The 26,653-nt window shown below is 39.3% G+C and overlaps 1 protein-coding gene across 5 annotated transcripts in view; it reads left to right on the plus strand.

The window, feature by feature from the left end:
• CSNK1G3 (casein kinase 1 gamma 3) overlaps positions 1–26,653 on the plus strand; it is a 130,111-nt gene that overhangs the window by 11,750 nt on the left and 91,708 nt on the right. For all 5 annotated transcript variants that reach the window (XR_004646057.1, XR_004646058.1, XM_034773103.1 and 2 more), the window contains exons 2-4: positions 5,025–5,100; positions 15,049–15,480; positions 19,178–19,218. Coding sequence is in view for 3 of the 5 variants with exons in the window: in XM_034773103.1 (XP_034628994.1) it covers positions 15,303–15,480; positions 19,178–19,218 (219 nt within the window). In the remaining 2 variants the exon portion in view is untranslated. The remainder of the gene's footprint in view (positions 1–5,024; positions 5,101–15,048; positions 15,481–19,177; positions 19,219–26,653) is intronic.

A 26,653-nucleotide genomic window follows, 5' to 3' on the forward strand; every position in this document is an offset into this window, starting at 1 on the left:
CCAGATCCCTAAGTGGCCTCCCTCAAGGATTGAACTCACAACCCTGGGTTTAGCAGGCCAATGCTCAAATCACTGAGCTATCCCTCCCTCATTTCCTTATAATAAACAATCTGATGATGTGGTTTTGAACAGATCTACAGTCTGGATTAGAAAGTTTAAATTTTGGCATTGATGCTGTAATTGACAAGCCTGTTTTCATATGGAAATTTGATTTCGCAGGCATATGGTGAAAATGGCTGTTAGGTTGTGAAAGGGATTTTCTCAGTAAGCTCCTAATGATCTGAGAGGAAGTGGTGCGCTTGTATGCATAGCTGAGGTAGGTGCATATTTAAAAATGCACTGAAGTGCCCATTACCTGAAACAAGGCCTGTTCAGGAGACGCTTAATTCCACATGCACCTGGGAAGGTGCTGAGGGAAGGCTCCTGGAAGTCTGTAGAAGAGAAATGTTGAAACGTATTTACTCAGGACAAATTAAAATTTACTGTGTGAAACTAGTTTCAATTTCATTGGCTTCTCCAATTCTCATATTACTAGATGCTGTAAAGTTTTAGGAAAATTGTGTATTATAGTAGTATGAGGAGTAGTAGTATGTTATCATATAATTAAACTATATGGTAATGCTTATGCCCAAGGGAGCAGTTAAGATTAATGTTTCATTTTAATTTAATCACTTTCTGATTCTGCAATGTTTTGTTTTTCAGTCTTAATGTTTTTAATAGTATTTTATTCAAGTTTAAACTGAAAGTGCAGTAGCAAGAATAAAAGAAGGATCAAGTAACCTTTATGCTAAAGGTGATCTGCAAATTTGAAGAAATATTAGTATTCTCTGAAGTTATTCACTAAAAGTCTTCTCCGTTATTGGATCCATGCTCTTGTGCAAAATCAAAGTTCTACGCTGCAGTAGCAATTGTCTAAAGCTATGTATGGACTAAAAATGTTGGTTGCCTAAATGTGTTGGCACACATGTTTTTTAAACACTAGTATAGACAGGATTTAAACATTTTAAAAATGTTACTAGTCAAGGTCAGCCCTAGGCTTCACCTAGTCTGCATTGGCATTTAACACAAATTTTAGCTAATTTTTTTAAAGACATTATCTATTTTTCTGGTCTAGACATGGCCTAAAGATATTGGTTCTGGGTGGGCTATTGTGTTATTCCCTGTAATATAATGTAAGCTTCTCTTGGTGTTTCAACCACCAGCTTTTCTGACAACAGTTAGACCCCAATCCTGAAACTGACTGCAGGGGTGAAGCTTTGTTCTTGCATGGACCCCATTGACTTCATTGAGGACCCACAAGAGGACAGGAATCTGCCATTCTCGTTGTTGTATAGAAACTCCCCAGGGTTGTAAAATTGACTAGTGTTGCTAAAAGCTGAGTATTGTTTTTGCTAGAAAAGAGCATGTTGGGTGGATGGGAGAGTATTTCTTTTTCCTTGTTGGTGATGTAGAACATTTGGACGTTTGTGGACATTGGCACTCCATGCAATTGTTTAGCTTTTAAAGATTGAGTATGCCACCAGAGCATTGAATGGGAGTTATGAAATACTGTGTGATTATGTAATTGAAGACTATTGCATCATAACCTTACCTCCGCTCTCCTGTGATTATCTTATTGCTCATTGCCTGTTTTGCCTTATTGCTTATTTATTTTTTAGTTTTCAATACTATATATAATACACACACACGTAAAAAGATGAGAAGGTTAAAAAAACCTTAACTCTTGCAGCACTCACTATGAAAATATTACCTTCATGATATTTCTATAGACTACCTACGTACTCATCTACTATACAGTGACATGTATGCAAGCAAGTGGGGTGGTGTACCAAGGAGGAGTAATAACAGTGAAGATGCATGTCCATGACACATAATTGGGGAAATTATGAGCATTTAAATCACTCTGTGCTGAATGTGTCTTTCACTGTGTTTTGTTTGGGTTATTCATCATGTACAGTAACTGAGAGTTATTTCTTTTGATTTGCAGAAATTTAAGAACACTTTTAAATGGTGGTCTGCTTGTAGGTCACCATATTCTTGGGTGATTTATATCCGTGTTTATTGACAAAAATAATTTGAGTTATCTGTAGTGGGTATAATACTTCAACTTAGTGTAGTTTTGCTCTGAAGTGACAATAGATCTGTTTAGTAAGGTCACTTTTGCGATTTAGATATTGTCGTATCTAATTTTTTTAACTAGAATATGAAGTTTTCACTATCTTTTTAATCCTTATCCTTCACGGCTAATAGAGCTCTGGGAAATGGCAGGATTCTGCTTTGATTAGTGCATCTATAAATGAATTGTTTACTAAGTTTGATTTGCAGGGACCTCTGCCCTCTCACCTGTACAACCCCATTAAGTCAGTTGGGTTGCACAAGGTATAAGAGAGGGCAGAATTTATCTAGTAGGATCTGTTACTTGTGGTGATGCAGAAATAGCACAGCTGGAATTTCAACTTTCAGGCTGAATTTTCAGAACTGTCTGCCAGAGGAAAACATCTTTTTACCTGTTAACTAAGCAAATTTGATATGGAAGTCATCAAGACCAAGAAAAGAGGCTGCAGTGCCATTTTCACAGATACAGTACACCTTAATTCTGGCATTTTCAAACTTCTGAGTGCTTGACTTTTCACCCTTAATCTTTTACTATAGTTTCCTAAGTTAAAATTTAACTGCAAAAAATCCATCATGTGGTTTTGGCTCCATCTTCGGCCTTTGACAGTGTTCAGACATTTAGATCCACAGCACAGACTCCTGTCACTTGAGCTAATTTAGTAACTGGCAGCACTGTAAAGCTGTTATCCTCTATGTGGACCAGTTACTAGAGGGGGACAAAACACACTTTGCCGTGCTTTTCACGGCTATTTCCTGACAGCAAAGTAATGTAGAGATTGAAGACTCCTGGATTTAACCTTAGGTCCTCTGGTATTGTGCTTTAGTGGTTATAGGCCCTTATGCCTCTCTGCCTCTAGCATGTCAATGTCCTCCCTCTGGTCTTGCCCCTCTTGCACTTCTGTTATTAATCAGACCCTCCCACCAGCTCCTTTCTCCCCTGCTGCCTCATCAGGCTTGTGTCCCACTCCTCCTCTGTTCCCCCCTCTGGCTCCTGCAACCTCATTTTCCCTTCCTCCCTGTAACCCTTCCCCACATACATAATACATAACTAGAGAATATCCTTGTATTGCAGCATGGAATCCAGTATTCTAGAGGCACATGGTTTCCTAATCTATACCCATATTCATGTAAATGAAGGTTTACATGAATATGGATATAGAATTTTTTTCTCTGATGCATTTTATGGATTTATATGGAAATTATTTGGGTATGAAAATATTTTAAAACTGTCTTGAGGGAGACTGACTCAGAAATGGAAAGAAATAGACCATTCATAAAAAGACATGTAAATAGGCTTGTATATAACCACTTTACAATGGTGTCACTGCACAAAGGGAGGTTTTTTGACAATTGGAGATACTGCATTCTCTGTGGTTCTATGATGGCTTTCAGTAGGGTCTAAAACTATATTTTAATGAAAATTGTGATTGACTGTGTTATAATACCTTTTTGCTTTTGTTTAAAGGACTTATTGTAATAACTAATTATAGCTATGTCTCAAAATGTTTTACGGTGTACTTAACTGATATGGTCCACTAGCAACGTGCCCTTAAAACACTGATACTTAATTGGGACTTGCTGTGGGGCAGCAATGGAAGTTAATTTTCCTCCATGTACTGGTTGTGATAGACACTGAAGTGGCCCTCATACTGCTTCTTGATGATGATATTAAATCTATAAAAAATGTTTTAGGAAGGGAATTAATGCAAGTTTTCTTAAGTTTAATTATGTTTAAACTTTAAAAATGATTTTGTGTATTACATGTACTTCTGTTGCCAGAGACCAATAACTTAAGCTTAACATGGCTAAAACTGAATTCCTGATTCTTCTCTATCCTTTCCTGTTCTTTGTCACTTTGAATACATCAATGCACTTACCATCAACTTAGGCCTGCTACTGGGGCATCATATTTGTCTCCTCTCTTACTGTCTTCCCTGCCCTAAGCCTCATCTTCCAGGCAGTGTCGGAATTTGCTGTTTCTTCCCTTACAACTCTTGAACACAGGAACGTTATCTTTCTGGCAAATAGCTAGAACTTTTCTTACAGGCCATTGTCATCTCCCTTCTTGATTACTGGCCTCCCTGATGCCCACTTCACCTCCCTACCTCATGTCAGTACAAATTGTAGCTGTTAAGATCCATCTTTCTTGTGCAGTATCCTGACTATAACCCTGCTGTTAGAATCTCTCCTGGCTCCTCTCATTGGGATCAAACTTAAACTTTGTTGTGTTTATATTCAGGGCCCCCTCATTACTCAACTCTTTGTCTTGTATAATGTCAGTGCCCTGCCCTTTCCACTTCAGCAGTGATGCCTTTTTTTTTTTTTTTTTTTTTTTTGGCTTTCATACTGCTCCCTAGTTATAGAATGCTTTTCCTGAGCTGGTGGACAAAGCAATTGCCTCTCATTTAAATCCCTCTCTTTTTTCATGATGTCTACAAGAAACAAATTAATCAAGTTATCTGTTTTTATTTGGATGAGCTGCTTGTTTATGTAGAGGGAGAGTAAAAAACCTAATGGGAAATTGCTGTGGTTGCAGAAGAGTGGGATGAATTGTGTAGCAAATCCAGCAAAAGAAACAAACAAAGTTAGCAAATGTAATTTATAAGACACTTCCATACTATCGTAATCATCTTGCTTGTATGAATTATCCCTTTACCCTCTCTTAATCTCAGTCATTTTAGTTGGTACGCTTAGTTGGTGAAGGGTATGACTTCCTTTATGTTTAGAAGGCTTCTGGTATATATAGGACACACTCACACTTACAATATTAATAGAAGCCTGCTTTCTACTTTGATTTAGAAAAACAACAGTATTAAATCTTTAATTTGTATAAAATCTGAGTAAAGCATCAGAAATGTTTACATGCATGAATGAGTGCCAATATTACATGTATATTTCTTTACTTTTAGCATGCTGTTTACATCTAAAACGTGAACATTATGGTGAAGAAAAGGCATTGCCATGAACAGTGTACTGCTTTCTTGGGTAAGTGTGATTTGTGAATTCTAATACTTACCACATAATGTATGTGAGGGAGACATGATCCACAATTTGTTATAGAGGGGGTTCTTGGCTACAAACATCCCAAATATGCTGTTTACTTCAGATTAGATGGAAATTGTATAGTATAAGAAAGTGCAACATTACACTCAAGACCAGAAAGAAGAGGCTTACATAAGAGGGCTGGGTGTCTTCCTTTCTAACAGTAATACTATCATTGTTAAATATTGAAAGAACTTCCTGTGTCTCTGCAGTAGGAATCCTGTCAAGGTACTAGTTGTTTTAGCTTATGTAAATACTGTTAAGAGCAAGCAGCAGTAGTTGTCTATATAATTGAATTTTGTAACCAGTAACATATGTTGAATCAACAAACGAAAAGTGACAAGCCCATAAATTGCCACATAATTCAGATAATTTTTTGAAAACTAAAACTTGTAGTTGCTGATCTATTATTTTTTGATTTATTGCTATACATTCCACTGAAATACCCTTTAAAGGTATTTCAGTGGAAGTGTGTGTCCTATATATACACTAGATCACCAGAATAATTTATTTTAATGTTATATTTTAACAAAATATTTAGTAATCATTTTGCTCACTAAATATCCTACAAGTTTAAACATGTGATTCTTACAATTCTGTGAATGGTGACTGCATTAACAAAAAAATTAGTAAGTTAATTGCTATCTAACTGCTGATCAGATTGTGAAAGGGCATCCAAATTTTCACCAATATATTTATCTTTGAGTATAAAGTTACTTGTCTGTTGCCTTGGGGATTGTGGCTGTTAGCTGTAAAAAGGCATATCTGACTAGCATGCTGTAGTGTCTCTGTATGTGGTCCCACTTTTGAATCTTCATGCTAATATTTTTTTTAAGGCTGAAATCTAAAGTGTTCAGATATTGATACTGAAAACTTCTTTATTTAGACACAGCTATTCCAACACGGGTTGGTTAGAATTGCACTAATTTTGGTAGCTGTAAGTGCACACAGTCTTTTTCTAATCATTCCTTTGAACCCCCTTGACCTTTTGTGTGTGTGTGTGTGTGTGTGTGTGTGTGTGTACTTGTTTCACAAATAAGAATTTTTCTACCAACAGGCAGAAAATGGTGGTAGAGTCAGAAAAATAATTAAATTAGCTGACTCATTTACTTAAAGAGGAATATTTTCTCGATTTCTCTGGCTGAACAAAGTTTGTCTTTGGCATAATTTTTAGAGTAGAATTTCTGAGTATCCTGTTTATTCACTTATAAATAATTGACATTTGACACTTTTTAAAAGCAAAAATAGTCTTTTCTGCTGTTGGATATTAGACCTATGTTTGTGTTCCTCACAACTTTTTTCCTTTTGCCAGTTAAACTTCATTAATGTAATGTGTTTGTATTATCTGTCATAATTTTTTGCAGGCTATAGTCCATTGTGAGTTGCTCTGAATTCAGAAAAATCACTTGAAAAAAATTCAGAGCTCTATTAACCAGGGTGGACTGATTTAAATAGCTTGACACACACGGGTATATATTATACTATACAATACCGCTAACAAGATACTAAGGTGAAACAGTGAATTTTCTGCTTCCTAATGGTGTGGAATGAAATCCTGGCCTAATTGAAATGGGTGGCAAAACTTCATTGTCATTGGTGCCAGGATTTCATTTGGAGTACTGCTTCTTACCTTTCCTTAACTGTTCATCTTCTCCCTCTAAACCAGAGGTCCCCAAACTGTGGGGCTCGTGCCTGTGTAGGGGGTGCGTGGAGGAAATATTTTGGGGGCGGGGTGGCGGGGCCTGGGACAGCTCCCACAGGGGGTGGGAAGGGAGTACCACTCAGCCCCTCCCCACCCCTAGCTCTGCTCCAGTCCTGCCCCCAGCTGCGTTCCCAGCCCTTCACCTGACCCTATCTCCAGCCTCGGTGTGGCTCTGCACCCAGCCCCCCACCAGCTCCCAGCCTGGACCGTGGCTCCGTTCCTGGGTTGGGGACGAGGCCCGGAGCAGAGCTGTACCTGGTTGTGGGCCCGGCTGCCGGCCCCTTTTGCAGCCTGGCTGCAGCTCTGCTCCTTCCTCGGTCCCTGGCTTGGTCTCCTTACCCCTGTCTGTACCCCCTCTTGCCTCCGCTCCTGGCTCCGGGGGGGAGGAGGATGAGGATGGGGGGTGCGACCCTTAAAAGTTTTTAGAGAAAAAAAAACAGGAGTACTTGTGGCACCTTAGAGACTAACAAATTTATTTGAGGATAAGCTTTCGTGGGCTACAGCCCACTTCTTCGGATGCAACGAGTGGCTGTAGCCCATGAAAGCTTATGCTCAAATACATTTGTTAGTCTAAGGTGCCACAAGTACTCCTGTTCTTTTTGCAGATACAGACTAACACGGCTGCTACTCTGAAACCTGTTTTAGAGAAGTTCCTGTTAAAACAATCCGCTTCAGAAGTCTTTCTGATGTATTTCTTCACATTCTGAAGACTGAGCCAGACTGTTTCAAATAAGCCTATCTATTAAATTCAACTTTCACGATCTGTTTTCCCTTGCTGTATTGATAACTAGAATATATGTATATAAGAGTGTACTTTAAAAAGTCTTGGCAGTATTTGGAACTGGAACATGTTTGGAAGTCCGACCTGCTGACAGCTATGGTAACAGGTTTTAGAAGCAATGTAATGATAGGCACTATTCAGAATGTTTCTCTTGTATGTTCCAATGATTTCTGAAATGTAATGGTTGTCTTCAGAAATGGTTTTCTCCTGCTGTCTCCTCTGACAAAGTTAATATTAAACAGCCTAAAATGGGCAAGGAGGAGGCTTTGATCTAATGGCAATTTTTACCCCTGCGTAGAAATCACACCTATCTCTGGCCACTTCTAATTTGTGTACATCAACAGTGAAACAATTAGAATTTCAGTTAAACTGTGTGGGGGTGGAGGAGGAAATTAAAAAAAAAATATTGGCAGAAGTTTGGTGTAATTTTTAGACTATAGTTGCTTTATTAATTCCATATTAAATTAATTTGTCTCTCTTTTCATTGTAGGCAAAATATTCAGTGTGAGTAAATATACTACTTAATGTACAATATGTAAGGCATATTGTGTGTGTACCGTACAACTTATTCTTAATACAGTGCAATCAGAGAAGTCTTACAATAGCCCTCTTTTTATTATGAAAATGTTGCTGTAGTGTAGGTTAGTACTAATTGAAATGTGGTGAAGTTGCATAGTGATAGATCAAATATACTGGCATGTAAAGTACCACAGTATGAGTGTTGGAATGAGACTTGTGAAATTTTTTTATTAAAATATGTAAGTAGCATAATCTCATGAAAATTCTGCCCATTTAAAAATTCTTCATTTACTGTAATTTCGTCATTGTCATTAATGTAGCTTTATTGGATATTGTACCTAAATATTGTATATCTCTCAAACAGAAATGTACTTCAAATGTTGTATACTCAAAACCCTTATGTAAATGCTTGATAGACATGTTAATTGAATATGATGATAAAGTATACCAACTGAAAATGCATTCACATCTGATAAACAGATTTATTCAGTGTCATATATGGTTGAGTCCTCATTAGTAGATCAAGGGTCAAATCTTCAAAAATGCCTAAGTCACTTTTGAAAACGGGATATAGGCTTCTAGGCAACCGCAGAAAACTTGTAAATGTAGCCGATTCTCAGGTTGAGTGGCCTTTATTGTACAAAGAACATCACTGTACCATTCTTAGAAGCTTATCTTGATATATTTTGACTCTAGTTTAGAAAATTATAGTTAAAATATGTAATACTACTTATTCAATAATAACTTTTTAACAAGATTTCAGTTTAGTTTGAGCTAAGTTCATACTATTCTTACACTATTATACGTTAGGTTAGATAGTCATTAATTGTGAAGCTGAGGCATTATTTTGATAACTTTTCCTTAACTCTCAGTGGGCAAAGCATTATGCTCCGTTTCCAGGCTCCGTCCCACTCAGTTTGTACTTGACCCCATTAAATTATGTGGCACTGATGTAAAACTCCGGTTAGAGAGGTGTCCATATTTAGTTCCACACATTACTCATCTGTATACAATTATGGGTGTGTGTGGGGGGAACTCCTGCATTAAAACCATTATTGAGGTTGCAAAGTTAGGCACTCAAAAGTTAGGAAATTCCGGAATAGAGGTTGCCAGTGCAACTTCAGTTCAGTCCCTTGGTGCACGTGTATTATGACATAGTCTCTGATTACATGATATACTGTTTTGTCCACAGGACCATACCACATTCAGTGCACTGGATGGATGGTACTCATTTAATAAGCAGCTATTAAATATTCTGTTTTTCCTAATTCTTCAATGTATGGCCCTAGGCCTTATTTATTGCTCTGAAGACAGAATTATTAATTTCCTCATGGGCTTTTCTGTTATACTCATTAGAGTTTGTGACTGTTTCACAAATATTAATTTATTTTCGCAGTCACCTTGTGAGAAGAGGGGGGGAAAGGTACTATCCCCATTTTACAGATGGGGAAACTGAGGCACGGAGATGGCAGTCAAAAGAATCCACTCATTTTGCGTAGCCAATTTGAGACTAGGACCTCATTTTTCAGAGTGTTAGTATTATGAAACTCTTCCAATGTTCAAAGCATAGTTCCTGTTAACTTCGTTTACCTCTGAGTGCTCAGCACTTCTGAAAATCAGACCCCTGTGTCTCAAGTGAAGCACCTAGAAAATATAGAACTCACAGTTAGTGATTACCTGTGAAAATTTTGATTTGAATGACTTGACTAGCATCACATAGGAACTCTCTGACACAAGCAGGGTTAGAATGCAGTTCTCCAGGGCATCATTGAATGGCCGTCCTTTTTCTTCCTGCAGTCCTCCGCCTAAATCAGTACATACTTGCCAGCTTCTGCAACAAATAAAGCCAGGGTTCCTACAAATGAGACTCCCCATCACAACAAAACCCTGATTCATCCCCAGAGCAGGTTCATTCTGTACATCCCTGCTAGCCTCAAAGACTAGAATCCAGAACCTGTTCCACTGAAAGAGAGAAAATATTGCTGTTGGTGGTGGCTACACATGTCTAGCTATGAAGCAGATGTTCAGGATTAAGGCTCTTCATACAAATATGCACCCTGTTAAAAAGCCTTAATTAAATAGTATGACAAAGTTCCTCCTCTATCTTGGTGGGTCCTGCGCTTATCGGCGGATTTTCTTTCCTCAGAGATTCACCATGTGGGTTGGTAAACAGCCCAGAGACCTTCCTCTGGAAGAACTCACAGTCCAGGTCAATTGTGAGGTTTGGGGGCGGGGAACCCGGGCCTGCCCTCTATTCTGGGTTCCAGCCCAGGGCCCTGTGGACTGCAGCTGCCTATTGTGCCTCCTGTAACAGCTGCATGACAGCTACAACTGCCTGGGCTACTTCCCCATGGCCTCCTCCAAACACCTTCCTTATTCTCACCACAAGACCTTCGTCCTGGTGTCTGATAACGCTTGTGCTCCTCAGTCCTCCAGCAGCACACCCTCTCACTCTCAGCTCCTTGCGCCTCTTGCTCCCAGCTCCTCACACTCACACCACAAACTGAAGTGAGCTCCTTTTTAAAACCCAGGTGCCCTGATTAGCCTGCCTTAATTGATTCTAGCAGCTTCTTCTTAATTGGCTCCAGGTGTCCTAAATTAGCCTGCCTGCCTTAACTGGTTCTAGCAGGTTCCTGATTACTCTAGTGCAGCCCCTGCTCTGGTCACTCAAGGAACAGAAAACTACTCATCCAGTGACCAGTATATTTGCCCTCTACCAGACTCCCGTACCCCACTGGACTGGGTCTGTCACAATAGTTAAAATGAATTTCTCACCTTAGTCTTGGAAATGTTACTTACTGGCTTCATCTATACTCCCATTGTCTTTAACACAGCCACTGGAGTCCCCATGGCCCTGTCCTCCACTATCTCATGTGCCAGTCGTGCTCCCCACACATCTCTGCTCACTTTTCATGCCCTGTCCATGCTACTCAGCTGCAAAATCTGTCTCTCTGGATTAATAATGCTATGTGCAAAGCACAGCTGATGATTGAGGTAGGCACTCCAGTATCAAGAAATACATTTTAAAATTACTTTGATATATTCAAACAGATCTATTTTGTGTGTGTGTGAAGGTTCCATGACTATCATGTATCAGAGTTTGTGTGTTTCTGTATGGATCCCACTGCAGATGTGTATGTGCCTCATACACATGAGCTCAGAATCTTTTGCATAGTTTGTCCTTTAATGCTCCAGTGTGAAAGCATAAATTGCAGAGTGGCTGCACCCTTCTTCAATACCTTCTTACTCAGGGGTTCTCAAACTGGGGGTTGGGACCCTGCAAGGGGTTGCTGGCTGTCACCCTTCACCCCAAGCCCCACTTTGCCGCCAGCATTTATAATGGTGTTAAATATATCAAAAAGTATTTTTAGTGTATAAGGGAGGGTCGCACTCAGAGACTTGCTATGTGAAAAGGGGTCACCAGTACAAAAGTTTGAGAACCTCTGTTTTTCTTGTGGTAGTGGGACAGAACCTGGGCTGTGCTTGACTCACAGGTGTTTGTCCAAGCTCCAATTTTGTCTGAAGAAATACTCTGCACTTCTGTACTTCTTTTTAGTTGAATGTTCAACCCCCCCCCCCCCCCCCCCCCAAAAAAAAAAAAAAGTAATAGAAGAGAGAAAACGGGGAAACCTCCTGTACGGCAAGGCAAAGTAGTACAATCATTAAAGGCAGACGCTAAGTCTTGGGGGTTTAAACTCTGGTCTGCCATGCTATCTTGATGGTCTGGGCATCTTGGCTACAGGTGTGATACATCCCTAAGAAGGTCCAGGTGACCACCAAAGATATGCTGTTTAAGGGGATGGTAATAGTCCCCTCAGAGGCAGAGAACACTATTTTTCCCCCAGACTCGTTATTCAGACTAACCATCCTGGAGGCAGTGACCATGATACTCTAGAAAGGTGTCAGTCATCCATGTACACCCAATTCAATTTCAGACTCAGTAGGTTTCCTGTGACTGTCAGGAACCATGCTAAGACCAGGATCCTACAGTTGACTTTTTGGAAACTCTTTCCTCTTCTTCTATTGGACTTGGGCAGAGATTTTGGCTAACAAACGGGTACTAGACATTGTTACCTATGGCTACGCCATCCAATGCCTTTCCATACCCCTAAACCCTACTGGCCCCCCCATCCCTTTTTAAGAATCCTTCTCATGAGAGCCTTTTACAAAAAGTAGCCTTGTAGCTCAATCTTGGAGGAATTGAAGAAGATTCTCAATAGAGGGCAAGGATTTCTTCTCCAATTGTTTCCTCTTCCAGAGAAGAAAGGGGCACTTTGTCTTATTCTATATCTGAGGAGACTCAACAAATACATATGCCACCTCAGATTCAGGGATGGTAACACTTGAGAGGTACCACCCTTATTGATGATCAAAGCTTATTCAACCAGAGTCCAAGCAACCTCCTCAGTCTGTTTCCAAAATCTGCAGGGCTGTGACATGGAGAAATCTGCTGACACTTGTAAAGCACTGGACTTGGCTGCTAGATCTGATGCTAGATTTGGGAGAACAGTGCTCAGGTCTCTGAATCAGCTGCTACTCCACATTACTGCCATACTGAAGAGGACACTGCTTGCCAGTCATCTACAGTGGGACCCACACTGACACATGTTTGAAGAAGAGAATGGTTACTTACCCTACAGTAACTGTGGTTCTTGGAGATGGAGATGTAGTTAGTGTGGATATTGTAACCCTCCAGACCCACTTTTGGAGTCCTCAGCTAACATTGACTTTGAATTATGAGGAAACTGAGGGATGGTTGTGGCCACTCCACCCTTTATGCTTGTGCCTGGGAGCATGAGGAGGCACAGGTGTTTGCATAATCCTGACGGACATGGCTGTGCAAAAGATTGAGCTCCGTGGCGTGAGGCAATTGCGTGCCCACAGTGACTAAAATATCTCAAAGAACCACAGTTTACTGTAGGGTAAGTAATCATTCTTTCCTTTGTCTATGACAAGTGCTTGGCACATACTTTGTTTAGGCAATAGAGTTTACACAGCCTATCTAGTGGGGGTGTTGGATTGAATTTGTTGATTGTGTTTGAGGCATTTCTCAGTTTCTATAGTGAGATGTGGTTGAAGCTGGTGATAAACGAATCATGTTCTGCCAGTTCCTCCTTTGCTTCACTCCACCCCTCAAAAATAAAACTCTGTTATCTTAGACCTCCAACAGTTGCTCCAGACAACCTGTGGCAAAAGACATGAACAGGAATAACCTTGCAGACTATACTTAAATGCTGACCCAAAATGACCTTATGCCTCTATGGTGGCATGAACAGTTGTCCAAATCCTTTTGGGCTTTTCTGAATGAAGCAGAGACCCACTCTGAGTATCTAATGTTTTAGACAAGCAGATTGGAAATAGGCCTTTGTTTTATTCCTGTTCCCAGAGGATGCCTTTTATATCTTCAAAGGTACTCTTGAGAGTTAGGTTATCTGGTATCTTCCCCAAGCTGTCCACGGATTATGTACTTCTCTCTCAGTTGACGTGGTCAGCCCAATTGCTGATTGATTAGTGCTTAAAGCCACCAGTTAAGATCATATCAGAAACAACCATGATTTTATGGGCAGAGGTCAACAGTCGGGAGGGCATTCTCCCTTGCACTCTTGTACCTTCTAGGCAGGGAACGGCAACTTGGCTCTTTCTTTCTGTACTTGCACTTTGATTTTGTAGCATCATGATAGTTGTCATGTTGATTTAGTGCAACAGAATATAGTATTACTTTTTGTATATGCCAGAAGCAGATGAAAAATGTGACATCTGTTCTGCTAAAATGGTGTTTGAAAATGAGGTAAGTTAAACAAAGAACAATATTCCAAAACCAATGTGTTTTAGAATGTGATAGGCATAAATTTTTGCTTTAAAAAGAGACATCTTGAGTTTAACTTCCAGGTAATTCTAACATTTAAAATAGAATATATGTCAAAGGATATTGTTAAATAGTCTTGGGACCAGAATTTGACCATCTCTAAGATTGTTGGAATGTGATGGGTAAATGTCATCTGAACTTTGGGGTTTTTAAATGATGTTTATCAAGTGATTCAAATAGCAAACAATAGTTGCCATTCATGTAGGGCCTAAATAAAGTCCTTTTTTGATCCTTCTACTGGACTTATGGCAGCAGTACACTAACACATAATATCCCTTTTGATGAAATTCTTGTTCAAATAGTGCCTAAGCAATGAAGTGAATTGAACCAAAAAAGTGTGTGATGACAAAACTATTCCTTTAATAATAATAATTAATAATAAAAGATAAAGCTGGTAAGGAAATAGGTTTTATTTTCAAAGCAGACGATACTAGAAATAATGGAGAACAACATATTAAAAGTACTTGGCACTCTTTGTTAAGCGTTATCTTATTTTTGATGCTTAATGTGTCTTACCATTCAGAAAAAGGAAAAGAAATGTGTAGTTTTGAATCTTTTTTCTTTTTCCTTTTAACTTGAATGAGTTTATCAGCTTCAGAGAATGAGTGTATATGGTGTTTGCCTGAAGTGCTATCAGTTGCTTATAACTTTTGAGAAATAAGTAAATTTCTTCCCCGTTCAAAACTGGCATAACTGATTTTGAGATTTTATGGACATTCTTTAAATTACAGTATCAAGTTTGTACACTAGATAGTTCAGGCTGGATATGTTTTTGCAAAAAGCAATGTATTACTTAACAATCTGTATTAAAATTCTGCTTTCAGATTTTTCTGCACAACTCCCATTGAAATCAGTGGGAGTTTCATATATGAATCTGAGGGCAAAAATTAGTCACTGTGGTAATGTTGTGCGACAAGGATATATTTTAAAGTTCTATTTATTATACTTTAATCATGTAACACTATAGGAAGATATCTTGTTCCAAATATGTATACTTTGTTTAATTTTCTTTTTCATTTACAGAGTCTCTGTAAATCCTGCTGGTAGGATACACACTGAGTATATATTTTGCTTCAAAGACTACCAAGGAAAACTATTTTGCGAATGGGATGAATATGCAGCCATTGACTACTTACCAACTACAATTTAGTGACTGATTAACCAGCTGGAGCACTTAACTAGTGATGTTTCCATTCTCACATTATCCCGTTTGAGTTTGCTTGTCTTGTTTAAAAAAAAAAAAAAAAAAATTCAAAGTGGAGTACCGTAAACTTGATATGGATGGTAAAAAGAAAGACAAGGACAAACCAGATGATAGAATGGCACGGCCTAGTGGACGATCAGGTCACAATCCACGTGGCACTGGCTCTTCGAACTCTGGAGTGTTAATGGTTGGACCTAACTTTAGAGTTGGCAAAAAAATTGGATGTGGTAATTTTGGAGAACTACGATTAGGTAAGACTGGTATTCCTTATTCCACTCTATCTAATTCAAGATGTACATGCAAACTAGAAATTCACAATATGTTTACCTTCCATATATACTATTTTTCCTATTCCTCAATTTTTTTAGTATTGCAGAGAACATCTTGTTTATCACACCTTTTGAAATATTTTTTCTTACAGAATCACCTAGTTTTTAATGTGCAGGGTGTGTGTGTGTGTATAAAACAAGTATATAATTTGGTTTAGTATGTCAATTGAAGTCATTACTTTGTCTACAGTATTACTATGCTGAGCATGTGAACACTTTTGTTTCAGACTAAGTTAAATTCAAAACTTTCTGACCCAAGGGAAGAATAAACAGAGATCTACGCTTATGTAAAATAGACATCTTGTATATTTAAGCACTTATATTAAATAGTTGAGGTGAACATTATAAAGGTTTGCAATGTTTAAAAGTTATTTTATTTGCCTTAGGTACACTAATGGGTATTTTTAAAATCTAGCTAAGTAAAATAGTTCAGTTATGTACAGTAGCCTTTGTGTTCTAGGTATCTCAGATTGAGTTTGCCTATGCAGTTAGTGCAATACTAGTATTAAAAAAAAAAAAAAAAAAAAAAAAAAACCATTTTGTGCTCAGCCGTGACACAAAAATGCACTCTGTTTGACACTTGCATCTGTTTTGAGATGGGTTGATGTTCAGGCCACCTTATTTTCTGAAGAGTACCATGGAATACAGACAATCTATGAAAAATCACTGCAGGGCAGAATAGGGGACCACAGTTTAACTTTTGTCATGAGGAGGATAGCTTCTCTGACAATATTCAACCCTTGTAAAGCACGTTACTCTGAGCACTGGTTTAAGTCCAAGAGTGCATTTTTCTCAATGTTTTCATTTTTCAATGTGCTTATTCATACTAAGAGCTTATAAACGTCTAGATTATCCAGTGACTTAACTGCAATTCAGATATGTTACTGTTTTTTCCCCTTCCTTTTTCGCACTCTCATCAGGAAACACTATGTGTTTAGTTGCGTTCTAATCATTTGTGGCTGTAATAAAACTGATAAAATAATATTGAGAGTCTAAATTTGTCCTCGTACCTATGAAGTTCAGAATTTAGGCTATAACTCTATCCTTAACTTCTCTTTTTGCTAGATTTTTTTCCAATGGATTTCAGACATAGTATGAACTAAATTAAACCAGTGTATTAATTCTCTTAAATACCATTTGTTAAGACAACCATAAGAAATTCAGGAAGTTTATTTTTTTTCAGACATTTCATAACAGAATTTATTTTTATCTGGTCTCTTTTCCTTTTCTGATAAACACAGAAATGAGAAATAAATTCTGTGAAATTTGGCATAGCCTATAGGAACCTGTTATCTGACATGTAAATGTATATTTATTATTGTGTATCTGTTTTGATATATTTTTACAAGGTTTTGGTTTTCCTAGAAAGTAGAATGAAAGCAGGGAGAAATAGATTCAGAACTTGTAAGTTTTTACTTTGCTGCTTGTGGTGATTGGGATTTCCTAAGTGCGAAAGCAGCTGAAGGTAATAGAGAAGTCAACTTCTGTCTCAGCAGCTCAACTTGCAAGTGTGGGTAACATGCAAAGTTAGCAGTGGATAATCTGCTGATTTTAGACATAGATGAGTATGAGATTGAAACTAAAAAACCCCATCAGCTGCACTCTGTGAGCAGTACTTATCAGAATGTAACCGATGGTACATCATGTGCCTAAAGAGAGGAATTAACTCTCCAGACCTGTCAAATCTGATGCCTTTTATAAGTTCAATATATTTTATAATGACACAATAGACTTGAATTTTTAAATTTAATTTGAGTCAGTTTTCTGATAGAACACCCTATAATTAGTTGTCAAAACATTTTTAGTGGAGAATTAAAAAATTCAGTACTGACAGTCAACAAAATAGTGAAAATGTGCATCTTACTGCATTTTGTATATGAAGTAAAACTGAAAAAAGTGAAATAATTCTGTGGTCTTTTCGCCATAATAACCATCCAAGTTGTTGTATTAATAGTTAGTACGAAATTTTCCTGATTTGAAATGCGATTTTTCAAATTGAGGGTATCTTTAAAATAGCTAACTCCTCCCCAGTAAACCTAAAATATTGGCAAAGGTTGTTTTATGTGTTAACAATGAGCTTTTACCCTCTTTTATCTTAACTCTGTTAAAATTTTTCATGACAAAACTGCAACCCTTGTTAGTTTACAAGGGTTGCAATTGGCTGATATTCATCTTTTAAAACAAACCCCAAATCTGAAATTATTTGCACTAGTAAATTTTACTGTCTCAGTATCATGGCTGTGGACTTTTTCTTCAAGCACGTTTTTCCATGAAATGAACAGTAATCAAATGCACCCCTCTGTTCCACTTTTAATACCAATTTTTCAGACTCTTTTTTTTCTCTCACCACCTCTTCACTCCATCTCAGAGTTTTTACTTTCCTCCTGTCTGTTCAGTTTCTAACTTTCCTTTCCCAAATAGCAACAAAGATGTTAGGAACTGGTGCTAACTAACAAGGTAAAGTCACTGAGGGCCACAGAATAGCCTTGGAATCCTGCAGTGCTTTCTGTACAATTGGTCAGTGATCCATATTGTATCTCAGCAAAATTTACAGCTTTTGATGCTCTTCAGGGCATGTTCTGTGTGAAATTCATTCTCTTGATAATACAGTATTAAAACCATTAAATTCAGTTCTTTAAATCTATACCACTAAAGTTTAGCAGCTTAATTAAATATATTTTTAAAGAAATAGCAAGAGGAAAGCTGGCTTTAAAAAAATCTAAACTTCCACTGAGTTACAAATCACTGAAAATGGGAGTTAGTAGAGCACAAATGTACCCTTTCTTGCAGTTAACTTCTTTTTGAGCTTTCTGTTTGAACAGTGCATGTTGTTTGTTCAATTTGTTTGCATTGATTTTTCTTTCCAGTTTTCTTATTTGAAAAAAAAATCCATATTAAATTGTAATCAAAATGCTTAAATCTGATTTAAAATTATAACAGCATTTGATTTCCTTAATCTAGGTGTGCATAACAGAGATGTGTTCTTCAGACAGGCTTACTTGTTTCATTAATTTTCTGTATTTCACTAGCAATTAAATATTTTCTTACTGTGTTGAAAACATTAATTGTTTTTTCCCCCCTGTGATTGTATCTATTCAGTCATGTATTTAACAGAGATAGGCCTGGAATTTTGGATTCAAAATAAACAGTAGCAAATCTTGTTAGTTGTGTTAATGAGTAAGTTTTATAGCTGTTTCTGCTTTACTTGGGGTCTGCCAATATTGACACTGCAAATTTATCTTTGATAAAATACACTTCAAAATCAATTATGTATTAAGTTAAAGGAATATTTCAGTTTAATTGTTGAAATCACCCTTTTGTCAACCTGTTGGGTAAATTGCCATTCATTCTTTGGTCATGTGTTGAGGTCATGTGTTACTTCAGTGCAATGAAAGCACAACATAGGTGCTATTTAGCCTGGTCAGAAGCCTGAGTATTACTTTGTCAATAAACTCTTTGGCAAGTAGTGTGTTTAGTTGCTGAAGCAAATAGCCATAGTGGAGTCTCATTAATGTTTAATGTGGATGTAGTTTTTGGGAAAAGGGATTTCTTTCAATGCTGTGTCTTTAAAAGCAACAACTGGCAGAGTCTGACATTCTTATTTTTTTCTTTCTTTAAGGAAAAAATTTGTACACAAATGAATATGTGGCAATTAAGCTGGTAAGTTAATATTTTTTGTATTCAGACTGACTTTTCTCAATATTTAAGATGTGAATTTGGTTAGAAATTTACTTTCAAATAATGGTTTATTTATATGCAACCAAGTCTACTTGCGTGTATTACCACAGAATTATACTAGTTTCAACTGTTGTCACTAGTTTCATAGGTGAACCAGACTGACTTCTATTTTAGGAATCTGTCCACCAATCATACCAGGTGGATTCCTCTTTCTTGCAGTAGCAGTAGAGGATTGAAAAATGTGACCTCAGAGGAAAGCTCCAGAAATTCTGCTTCTGTCCAGCAGGAGAGCAGTAGTGGAGATCCCAGTTGACTATTTTTCCAATTAACTCCACCCCCAACTTTTCAGTTTATCTTGTCTGTCATCATTGCTATTCTTGCTTCTCATTGTGAACAGGTAGCTGCCTTTTAATTACTGAGATATCTGTAGAATGTGAGATAGTTGATGTAATTTACTAATGAATGCTTATAATTTTCATATCAGATGTGATGTGCTTATGACCATGATATTCTTTCCCAAACCACATTTTAAGGGCTTGTCTGCATGAGGGGTTTAATTCATTGCTTTTTGCTGTCAGGTAACGCACTTTACAGAAGCTGCGGTAATAGCTTTCACCCAAGGCACTATAGCCTCTGTCAACACTCATCACTGTGTACACTCAGCAGTGATTTGCTGCGAACTGCGGGTATGGCACTCTGTAAAAGTGCTCCTTTGCTTTGCTGTTGAGCAGTGTGCATTCTGGGATTTTTCTCACTGTGTTTTGTGGGATGCATAGCAGGGCTGGTTCTGATTATTTTTTAAAAATCCTGTGATTCATTTGTCTCCGCCCCTGCCTTTTTTAAGGGTTGGTAGCACCATTTTTGAATTGCTGTGGGGCAGCTTGGGCCCAAAAATGCTTGGCGCCGGTATGCTGGCAACCTTGATATACGCATAGCCTGCTTGGGCTGTATTTTAACACTCAAAGCTGGATGAATTCAGTTTTGAATTTTGCCTGACACACTATCAAGCAGACAATGTGGCAGCAGCTGCTCCAGCAGCAGGAGGATCTCCAGTGGTGGCAGAACAAGGAAGTGAACAGGGAAGACACTGAGCAACTGAGTAGAGGACCAGTTCCTGGAGCCGCTTCACAGCATGCGGCACTACTTCTGGGCTTGGAAAACCAGCATGGATTGGTGGGAAATGATTGTTCTGCAGACCTGGGATGACCAGCATTGGTGAAAGAATTTCTGGATGGGGAAGCCAACCTTTTTGGAGAGATGTGCTGAACTGACCCTGCAGCTACAGCAGCAGTGTACCAACTTGCAGTGCCCCATACATGTGGACAAGCTTCATACCCGTTGGGGCCATTGTCAGGCAGGTGTGTGATGCCATGGAAAAGGTACTGCTCCCCTTGGTTATAAAGCTTGATAATGCTTAGGAGGTTATTGATTTTTGTACTCATGTGATTCTCAGATTGTATTGGGACAACTGATGGGGACCCATGTGCCTCTTTGCCTCCTCTTCCCCTCCCCAAGTCACGGCTCAGAATTCATAAATAGAAAGGGGTATTTCTCCATGGTGCTCCAAGGGCTTGTAGACTGCCATTGCAAGTTTATAGACATAACTTGAGGGTGGTCTGGAAGAGTTCACAGTGTTAAGATCTTTTGAAATTTAGGTGTATTTAAATTAATAGAAATAATACTCCCTGCCCCTGGGAATAGTGTGGACATTTTCTCCAGTTTTATCCTGGGAGACAAGGCTCATCCTCTACTTCCCCTGATTAGTGAAGCCATTCATAGAAGCATAGGACTGCAAGAGATCTCAAGAGATCGTCCAGTCCAGTCCCCTGCACTCAAGGCAGGAGTACATAATAACTAGACCATTCCTGATATGTTTGTCTAATCTGTTCTTAAACACCTCCAATGACAGAGATTCCACAACCTCTCTAGGCAAGTTGTTCCACTGCTTAATTGCCCTGACAATTAGGAAGTTTTTCCAACCTAAATCTTCCTTGCTGCAATTTAAGCTCATTGCTTCTTGTCCTATCCTTAGAGATCAAGATTTTTTCACAATCCTCCTTATAACAACCTTTTATGTACTTGAAAACTGGTATCATGTCTCCTTTCAGTCTTCTCTTCTGCAAACTAACAAACCCAGTTTTTTCAATCTTTACTCAGTTTATTATTTTCTAGACCTTTAATAATTTTTGTTATGTGGCATCCAGAACTGGACGCAGTACTCCAGCTGATGCCTTAGTGTGGCGTAGAGTGGAATAATTACTTCTCAAATCTTGCTTACAACATTCTTGCTAATGCATCCCAGAATAATATTTGCTTCTTTTACAACAGTGTTACATCGTTGACTCATATTTAGCGTGTGATCCACTATAACACCTACATCCCTATCAGCAGTACGCCTTCTTAGGCAGTCATTTCCCATTTTATATTTGTACAATTGATTGTTTCTTCCTAAGTGGAGTACTTTGCATTTGTCTTTATTTAATTTCATTCTGTTTACTTCAGACCATTTCTCTAGTTTGTCCAGATCATTTTGACTTGGCTGCTTAGAAGGTAGGAACTGTTAACTACTGTCTCAATAGTTGCAGAAAGACAGATGAGAATGCATCTGGCTGTTGGAAAGGGAGATGGCTTTGTTTGTGGAATAGACTAGAAGCAGCAGAAAAAAAAATCCCAAATGTTGTATTTTCCATAGTATTTGTGAGTGTAAGGGAGAAAACCTTATCAATGGGTGGGAGGCAGCGATGCAGAGATTTGCTCAGCCACTTAAGCAGCTAGCGAAGTGTCCAGGACAAAATGCAAATAGCGAGGGTGATATTGTCAGGGATTGCTCTTATTTTGAACCTCAAGCCTGCAATTGCAAAGCTGTATTGTATTGTTTTATGGGAGTTGAAAATGCAGTGTTGCGGCAGTTCCCATTGCACCTTGTGTGTTTGCATGCATGTGGTTGCAAACCCTGATGAATTAGTGCAAATGTAATTATTTTTTGTGTAAAATGCACTGTTGATTCCTTTAAAATTTTATTTGTCAGGTTGTTTAATAAATGTATTACGTAACAATTATCTAATGACAAATAACCTTTTCATTAAATCAGCAGTGAAACAAAACAGTGAAGTGCAGCAGTTCAATGCAGGGAACAATACAAGTAGCAGGGGCACTTAAAGTCATAGCCGAGTAAACAGCTTGGCTCTGCTTCTTCTGAAGTGGAGTGCTGAGGCTCAAAAGTTACCTGGGGTGATAGAGGGCTCAAAAAAGGGGGTGCCAGTGCCCTGTTCTTTGTGTCTTGAGCTGGTGTCCGGGAGGGGACTGGCTTCTGGGAGCAGTTCTATGGGAGTATAGTGGGGAAGAGTTGTTCCCAGTAGCCAGTGTTGTCCGTGGCCTATGTAACTTGGCTAGATGCTGGTTTGCAGTATTGTATTGCCTGCTGCCCTAATATTAACATGCACTACAACAGGGCCTTTTGGCTTCCTATCTTCTCCAGGAGTTGCCTCTGCCATCTGCCATGGCAGTGCAACTGCCATGCTGTCCTTTGCCACTACAGTGAACTCCCTGGAAAGCTCCTTGTCAGATTCACTTTCTGTCCTCAGATACTGCCTCCATCTCTTTTCTGTTCTCTTTTTTTTTTTTTTTTTGGGGGGGGGGGGGGGGGGGGGGAATGATATCTATGAACATTTCGTCATGAATTTTCAGTTTTCTTCCCCTCAGGTTTGCCAGCCACTGAGCCATTGACAAGGGCCGCCTCTTTGAGGGTCTGGCCAGTGCAGGTGCTGTAGCTTGGGGTATTTAAAAAATGAGAAGGGAGGAGTATTCATATTCTAGAGAGGCTGTGATAGCAATTGTATGCATTTCTGGCTTTACCTCCCTGAGATTCTTCCAAGTCTTGGGGGAACCTCTGAGATAGTAAACAGTGTGTGCATTGGGAGCTGGGAGTCCTGGTGCCAGTGGTGAAGAACACAGAGTGCACCATCATCACTCCAAGAGCTAGAATCATGCAGGAGAGGACCCTGAAGGATACCATCTGCTGCCAATAAGTGGAAAACCTGAAACAGAAGCCAGACCCCAGGGCAAGGCCTTTGAGGTGACATGCAAGTGGGACACCAGCAACCACTTCATCTCTGGGGGCAGCTTCACCTGATTTGCCTACTGGAGGTTCATCCACCAGGCCTGGCTTAACTGTGTCTCGCTGAACAGAGCCGTCCACCACAGGAATCAGGACAAGTGATACAGGAAGTGCAGCTATGCCAACGAGACACTACCTCACGTCCATAGGGAAAGTCGCCGTGAACTCCACCGTTCTCGGAACCGACAGCCAACTGCGATTGTCATAACCAACAAGAACTGGAAGAAAAACATCATGGTGGATGTCACATTACCCTTTGAAAACAGGACCCCGGCTTTCCACGACTCCCAGTCTCAAAAGCTGGAAAAATATGCCCCTCTGGCCGACACCCTGAGAGCTGGGACTATGAAATCCAAATTCACGTGCTGATTGTTGGAGCCCTGAGTGCATGGGACCCCGGTAATGAGCGAGTGCTGAGAGAATGTGGAGAATGTGAATGTGGAGTCGATCGCCGCTATGCTCTGCTGATGCGGCAACTCATGGTGTCGGACACCATCAAGTGGTCAAGGGACAGCTACATAGAACATATCACCAATATCATTGGCAATACCAGGAGGGATGAGCTGGAGTGCTGATGAGAAGCGCAGCCGGGAAAGTAACTCAAATGCTTTCCCGATAGACTGTGTTTTGTTTTGTTTTTTTTCCTCTCTAAATGGAGGGAAATTTTCTTTCCTAAATTCTCAATTACTGATGGATAATCTTCACTCATTGCTATATTTTGCTTTCCGCCACCAACTCTCTGTATAACTTTTTTCATGAGTAATGTACCTGAATGCATGAATGCTAAATATCTAAACTGTATTCTTTAATTCATTCACCTACATTTGGGTTATTGATGATTATGCATTATATGTAGCTTATGACTTTAAAAACAAACTTTGTATTTGTGAATGATCTAAGCATTACAGTGGAGTCACATCATAGGCGCATTTAACTTACACGATTTTAACTATACGCTCTCGGCAAAACAAAAAAAGAAGAGAAAAATAACAATTTAATACTGTACAATTTAATACAAACAAATACTGTACCTGTAGTGCGAGCGATTCTGCCTGCCATTCCACTCAATGAGCATTTGACTATATGCAATTTTTGCCTTATGCGCTGACTTCAGAACCTAACCCCCGCGTAAGATGCGACTCCCTGTATATCCAGTTGTACAGACACACTTTTTTCAACCTATATATTATATAATTTTTAACATTAGCTTTAATAAAAAAATTACGCGGTGTGGCTTTGCTGTTGTGTCGTGGAGGATTGAGGGTAAGAGTGCAGGGAAGGGAAAAGAGGTTGGGATTGGGAATTGTGGTAGTGGTCTTGCTTTGCAGTTTTGCTGTACCTTGGAGGTGCTTATTTGATGTTGGAGGGGTTAGCAGGGAGAATGTGCATAACAAACAAGCTGCATAATAATTCCCTCTACATCACCAGATTCTGGATGATATTGCACTGAGGCAGGTGACTAGGATGCAGAGAATGATCATATTCAAAAAGGCAAAGGGCAGACCAGGGAGATACACTGTGAAGGTATTCACTAAGATGGTCCCCTAGAAGTGTTGCTGGAGTGGAAAGGAGTTGCAAACTATAACATTGGGGAAGGCTACACATCTATTCCTTAGTCTCTGAACAAAAAGTGAACAATTTCTTAGCCTTAGATTTTGCTTTCTTACTTGAAGACATGTTGAAAGTACAGAGTAAATAAGGTTCTGCAATGATTGTTTGAAGCATTCACAGTTACCCATCTGTAAGAATGCATATTACCGGGCTTTTACAGGGGAGCTGTACTCTTTATAGTTTTGGGCATGCACTGTTGATGTCTATCTCATGAAAAAAGAATGCTTCTTTTCTTGTAATCAGTGCTTCAATAAACTTTTGCATTTTTCACAAAAGAATGTTTTCCTTATTTGAATCTGCTGTGGGATGGGGTGAGGGAGAGACTGTAGCAGTGCCATGCTGCTGGCTGCCATTTTGAGGTGACAAATGGCGTTTGGAGCAGGGGTGGGGTGATATTGGGTAGGACATCTGAGGGAAGGGAAAGGAGTAATGTATAGTTCTAGGTCTTGGCGCAGGATGTCTTGAACTGCTCATAAAACAAATCACATTTTTCTGCTTTTAAATCTGGTGCTTGATTTCTTACTTAAGCATTCTTGTATGTAGTCAAAATTGTTCTTTATTGCTTTTAGACTATTAGTGCAAATTTTATTAAGATGGAGTTTAGATAGTAAAGAAGAACCTTCTTTACAATATTTAAATTCAAAGTTCAAGGACAAGGCGAGATTATCTTTAACTGTGCTCTTGTATCTTGCCAGTGATATCACACAGCCAACTGTGTGTGTTCTCAAAATTGTTACCTATGGAAACAAAATACACTCTGTAGATTAGGGATCTCAAACTCAAATGACCACGAGGGCCACATGAGGACTAGTACATTGGCCCAAGGGCCACATCACGGACACCCCCACCCCGCTGCCCCTAACCCCCACCCACTCCACCCCTTCCATGAGGTCCCACCCCTTCCCTGCCCCCATTCCAACCCCTTCTCCAAAGTCCCTTCCCCAAATCCCTGCCCCTGCCCTGCCTCTTCTCTGCCTCCTCCCCTGAGTGCGTAGCTCCCTGCTCCTCCCCCATCCCTCGGCGGCGGGAAGCGCCTGGAGGTAGGCAGAGGAGTGGGGATGCAGGACGGGTGGGGGGGCGGTGGGTGAGGGGATCTTGGTGGCCGCAGGAAATAACTTGGGAGGGCGGCGGGGAGCTTGGCGGGCTGCAGCAAATAACTCGGGGGGAGCTTGGCGGGCCGCAGCCAATAACTCTGCGGGCCGCGTATTTGAGACCCCTGCTGTAGATAATTCTGTGTTGTCCTCTCTCACTGGAACCACTTGTTATGTGAAATGAACTACGGTAGGAATTGCATTTAGTGTATGAAGCAGAGATAGTTGAACATTGTTCATCAAATACGTTATCCAATTTTTTTCCAGTATTAAAGCAAGTCTTCAACTGGTAGAATATTATGTTACACATTATTTGATGGATAATTAATCCCTCAAATCATCCATCAGATAATGGTGTAAAATGCACTGAGACTTCCTCTTGACTAAGGGAATTTTCAGTTGGTATAGAACTTTCAGATTGGTTTGCTTGGCTGCTTTGCACTTGGAAAATGCATTCCATTCTGGTGGTTTCCCAGAACTGTTCTACCCCAGCAATTATCCACCATTGAATTGGAACACACCCATTTATTTTGAGACCAATCTCTAAATACTCTCTGTAGTTTGATAAGTAGGTACATGCACTTTATTTAAGTGAATT

This window comes from Trachemys scripta, chromosome 6, assembly GCF_013100865.1.
Source record: "Trachemys scripta elegans isolate TJP31775 chromosome 6, CAS_Tse_1.0, whole genome shotgun sequence".
NCBI lineage: Eukaryota > Metazoa > Chordata > Testudines > Emydidae > Trachemys > Trachemys scripta.